General features: G+C 29.4%; 1 protein-coding gene across 3 annotated transcripts in view; it reads right to left on the minus strand.

Moving 5' to 3' along the window:
• Positions 1 to 875: 875 nt before the first annotated feature.
• LOC108729847 (uncharacterized) overlaps positions 876 to 4,836 on the minus strand; it is a 49,320-nt gene continuing 45,359 nt past the window's right edge. For 2 of the 3 annotated variants that reach the window (XM_018459180.1, XM_018459179.1), the window contains exon 10: positions 3,425 to 3,713. In XM_018459180.1, the coding sequence (XP_018314682.1) occupies positions 3,491 to 3,713 (223 nt within the window). In that variant the 3' untranslated portion in view covers positions 3,425 to 3,490. Of the gene's footprint in view, positions 942 to 3,424; positions 3,714 to 4,836 lie in introns of those variants that run through there. The other variant, XM_018459181.1, reaches the window with a different exon arrangement.

The raw sequence follows: 4,836 nt of genomic DNA on the forward strand, positions 1-4,836 counted from the left end.
TGTGCCTTTAAGTATCTGTTTATAGTCCTTGGGGATCAATTTGTTTGCCAAATTATTTATTGGTCAAACGAGCAGACGAGAATGGCGTTACACGCTACCATGAATTTGTTTGATCTGCTTGATTAGGAATGTGGTTTGGGAAAAACAAACATTTTACATCGCGATCCGCGTATTCTGTATTTTTTATTTTTATCTCTTACGCGACATATTAATCTTTTAAATTATATATTCAGAATCTCGATATATTACGCGATTGTAAGAAAAGAAATAAATTGTAAAGTATTGATAAGAGAATTAATGTAAAAAGAAATTAATTAAAATGATATTTCACAACATACGGAATTTATTTCAACAGCGTATGGGAAATATAAAAACAATGCTTAAATTTCATATAAACATATGTCTTATTTTACGCGTTGTTTCAGAATTATAGTTTTTAGTAGTATACAATTTATTATCATAATATTAGGCCAAACATTGATCCAATGTATTCCCAACATTTAATCAATGTATTGACAATAAATTGCTACTAGAGGTCATTTTTATGTGCCAGTAATGTACAGCTGCTTATAATTATCTATACATATAGAAGGTATTCGAAATGGTTACATTCGGCTTATATCTCGTAGGTTTTTTCTGATCTTGTTGATTTCATACATTTTATTCATTGAGTTTATTCATTTTTCCTTTTCGTGATAAGAACACATAGGAGGGTCTTTATGTTTGAGAGCCGATTTTGAAGGCATTTTTTGAGAATTTTTTTATTGAATAAAAATTTAGGTACACTTAAAAACTAATACAAGTCTAGAAAGTGCGTACACACATGAAAAAAAAATTTTTTTGTAATGTTAACTTTTTACAGAGTAGTAATAATATGGCGCTGAAGTTAGGCCTGTACCGCGAACACGGTGATCAAGGTACAGTTAGGTCGTATCGTTGGTCTGAAAGCAAAAAATGAAGCTTTTTCTTAATGAGTGGACTTGTAATTCTCGTTCGAACTAGGATAATTAATATCATATGCATATTTTCAAAATGGCGACAGTTTGAAAAAATAATTCGAACTTTTTCTCATTTTCTCCTTTTTCTCCTCTTATTCTCATTTTTTTCCTCTTATTTGACTTTCAAAAAAATAGAAAAAATTAACGTAGACTATTAATTCTAAAAGTATAGAATTCGCTCGTATTATGCAATAGCAAGACGCGAAGAAGTCAGATCAATAATCGAGCCAATTAAAATGTATAAGTTAAATAAATTAAGACATTTATTGTATAAAATCAAAAGAGGTACGTTTCGTGACCACGGGTCACTTCTTCAGCAAATAAAAACATTAATAAATAGTAATCGAGTCGCTAATATAATATTGTCACAACGTAAAAAATGTTGTGCAGGTCTTGAGCTCCTTGTGCATAAAATTATTAAGCATGTTGTACATACTAATTAATAATCCCGAAGCAAGTGTCGAATTCTTGATCACATTATAATTGTCGATTCTCTCAATTGATTAGTCAATTGAAACTTCGTTGTTAAGCGAAAATCAGGTGACAATCGGAGTCAGTGGTGTAAAAATTTGTAATTTTGTAGTCTAATAGTTATTAAAAAGAAAAATACACTGTTAATACACGGTTAATTATGTAGAAATGGAAATCGAAAACTTACATCGAAATCTGAGGAGTTAACACAAACCATTCCAGCTCAGTCAAACGCACGAATTCAAATGAAAAAATCGGCACGGGGACAGACACGAGGGAGCCAATATCAAAATTGTTATTATATTTATAAACATTATTCGAGTTCACATCGAAGCGATACGAACTCGAATAATTGCCAAAAAACAAAGCGCTAAGAGCCGCGAACAAGAGTACGAGTAAAGTGCCCTTAATATCATTGTGTCGAAGATTTGACGGTTGTGCTGACTTGTGCTAGGTTAGCACAACTCAGATATACAATTTTATGGTATTTGAATAACTGATACGTATGTAAGCGTCATTTTTATTCCGAATTGTTAAAAATCATTTTTTTATTATAACTTTTGTTGTTGTTATTATTTAAAGATTCCACTTTGGCACAATATTAGCACAACTTAGCACAATCTAGCACAATCAAAAAATTGAAAAAATCGCAAAGTGGAGGACTGGCCTAAAATATCGTTTTTTTAATTATCTAGCGTATTTTTCATATTTTGACTTTAATATTCGGACACAATGTAACACAAACCTACCACAATTCAGCACAATTCTCAAAATAAGTTAATTCGAAAAGTGGGGGGCTAACTACTTCTTACAGACTCCGATTTTCGTTAAATTCGGGGCATCGTTAATAAATGTTTTCGTGTGTGCACAACATGAATTTTTGTTTATTAATCTCCGACAAATAGAAGGGAACTTCGAGTTCGTTGACGATTTTTAGAAGTTTGAAAAGCTCACGCAGAACACACTATTATAATTAATTGCGATGTAGTTTATAGCGGTCTATCTCAAACATAAATTAAAAAGAATTCTTTTAAAGAGGCTTAAACTTTATTTAAGGAAAAATTCAATAATGCAATACATACAAAATAATTTTAAAGTCTTCAAAAACAGGATAATTACATTATGAGAAATATCATATCTTTAAGAAATTCTTAAAATATCGTTATGCAAAACGACTTTAAAACTATAAGATTCTTATTTAAAACATTTTTCTTATACTTTTTAAAGCTGTATCTGAGATATTTCAAAATGATAAAAGATTTATAAAAAAATTAGACTATTCTATCGCATTTAAAGGTAATACAATACATTTTTTATTGTTGGCGGTTTACTATCTTGTGTGATCATAAGTTATTTTAAAAAATATGCAGCAGTATTTTTCCAATTTGTGCTCTAATAGAAATGAATGAAAATTTATTATACAATAACTGACAAAAATCTCAATATTTTAATGTAAGTACTCTTTATATTCAGGATTATTTATGTAAAAGTTACATTGCGATACATGGACTAATTGTTCAGTAAATAAACAAACTTTATCTGTTCCAAATTTTTGTAACTAATCAATGAATCGCAATGAAATTTTACATAAGTTATTTGAATACTTAAGGTACTTATAAAACAAATTTAGAATTTTCTTAACATTCTTTAAAGTTTAATTAATTACAATAACATTAATCAAATAAAATAAATAAACTATAAAAATGTGTTGTATAATACAATAAAAACGGAATGTTATTTACAGACGTTGTACATGTATACATATATATAGTTTGTTTAAAGTATAAATATTAACATATTTGCAAAAATGGTTTAGATACATCCTTAATAACATTTAAAAAACAAAATTAATTTTTTTGGAACATATTTCTTCTTTAATGTGTTGTGTGTAAAAATGCTTATAAAAATGTTTTTCATTTTGATATTCTAACATATCCAAAGTTTATTAAAAAAGCTTGTCGAAGATGGGAAGTTGCATGTCTTTTTATTAATTAAAAGTATTTTTATATTAGAGTATGGTATTAAAATAAATGAACAAAATTATTCTTGCTATCAGAGACCAAAATATTGTAATTATCTGTCACTAACAAACCAGATACCCATGCAAATTTATGTCCTTGCACTTTTTTGTCACTTAACACCCGTAGAAATTTACCTTCTGGAGAAAAAATTTGTACTCTTCCATTTCCAGCGTCACCAACAATGATGTATCCTTTAGCATCAATCTTCAGTACTTCAGGTGATCTATTAGAATTAGAATTTTCTAATAAATTTATGGATTTCCTAATAAATCTCTAGATTGTAATATTAATATAAATTTCGAAACCACAAAATAGTAACTTTATATTAACCTCAAATTAAAAACGGTATAAGGGCATAGGAGTCAAGCGCGGTAAATAGTGCGCGATAATTATTTTCTATAATTGATTTATTTGGTTATCCATGATACATTTATGATACATATTTCGACTCCTTCTTGAACCTTCTTCAGAGATTCCGACGACAATGATGTATATTTGTATCTAATAATTCTGCATCGATGTTACCGGTGGCTGTTCATTTGCCATTATTTCTGAAATTGTGCACCACGGATTGCCTTATACCCGTGTCACACTATGCATTGGAGATTGAGGATTACGAATTAAAGATTAGAATTCGACCAGTCAGGTAATTTTAAATTTAATCCGTTTCGTTCTAATTGGCTGAATTCTAATCCTCAATTCGCAATCCTCAGTCTCCAATGCGTAGTGTGACACGGACATTACACAACGCTGTATTAAAGTTGTCTCTCTCAATCGATTGATCGACCGGATGAAAATCGAAACGCTGAATTAAATATAAGTGTGACGAATAATAATTTACCATTGAGATGAATATTACTCACCAGAAGCGTTGTAGGTATTGTTCTGCAGTGTTTCATGTTTATTAATTGTGTCTTAGTCAGTGCGTTAAAACATAATAAAACGTTGTTAGATCTTAGTACTTATTCAATTAGGGACGTTCTTCGAAAAATCCATTTTCTTTTGATTTTTCTAAAACTTACAGAAAAAGCTTGTTTTAGTGTCCTGAACATGTGCTTTAAAACTCAATACCCGGAGCGGGATTAAAAATCGAGATATTCCACTTCAAAGCTTGTTCGAAAATGGTCTTTTTATTCATTGTAAAAAATATTTTCTTAAAAATTTTTTGAAACAATGAGATATAAAACTTGATATCACAAGGAATAATATGAAATTTGTCTGAATGTGACTTCCGGTAATTATATAATATATAAAGACGCGGAGCGAAAATGTAACGTTGCTGCATCGCACGAACCCTATAAGCGCAAAATGTTCCTAGAATGTTACATGAATATTATTAAAAAAAA

This window comes from Mycetomoellerius zeteki, unplaced genomic scaffold (genome assembly GCF_001594055.1).
Source record: "Mycetomoellerius zeteki isolate Tzet28-1 unplaced genomic scaffold, Tzet1.0 scaffold8, whole genome shotgun sequence".
NCBI lineage: Eukaryota > Metazoa > Arthropoda > Insecta > Hymenoptera > Formicidae > Mycetomoellerius > Mycetomoellerius zeteki.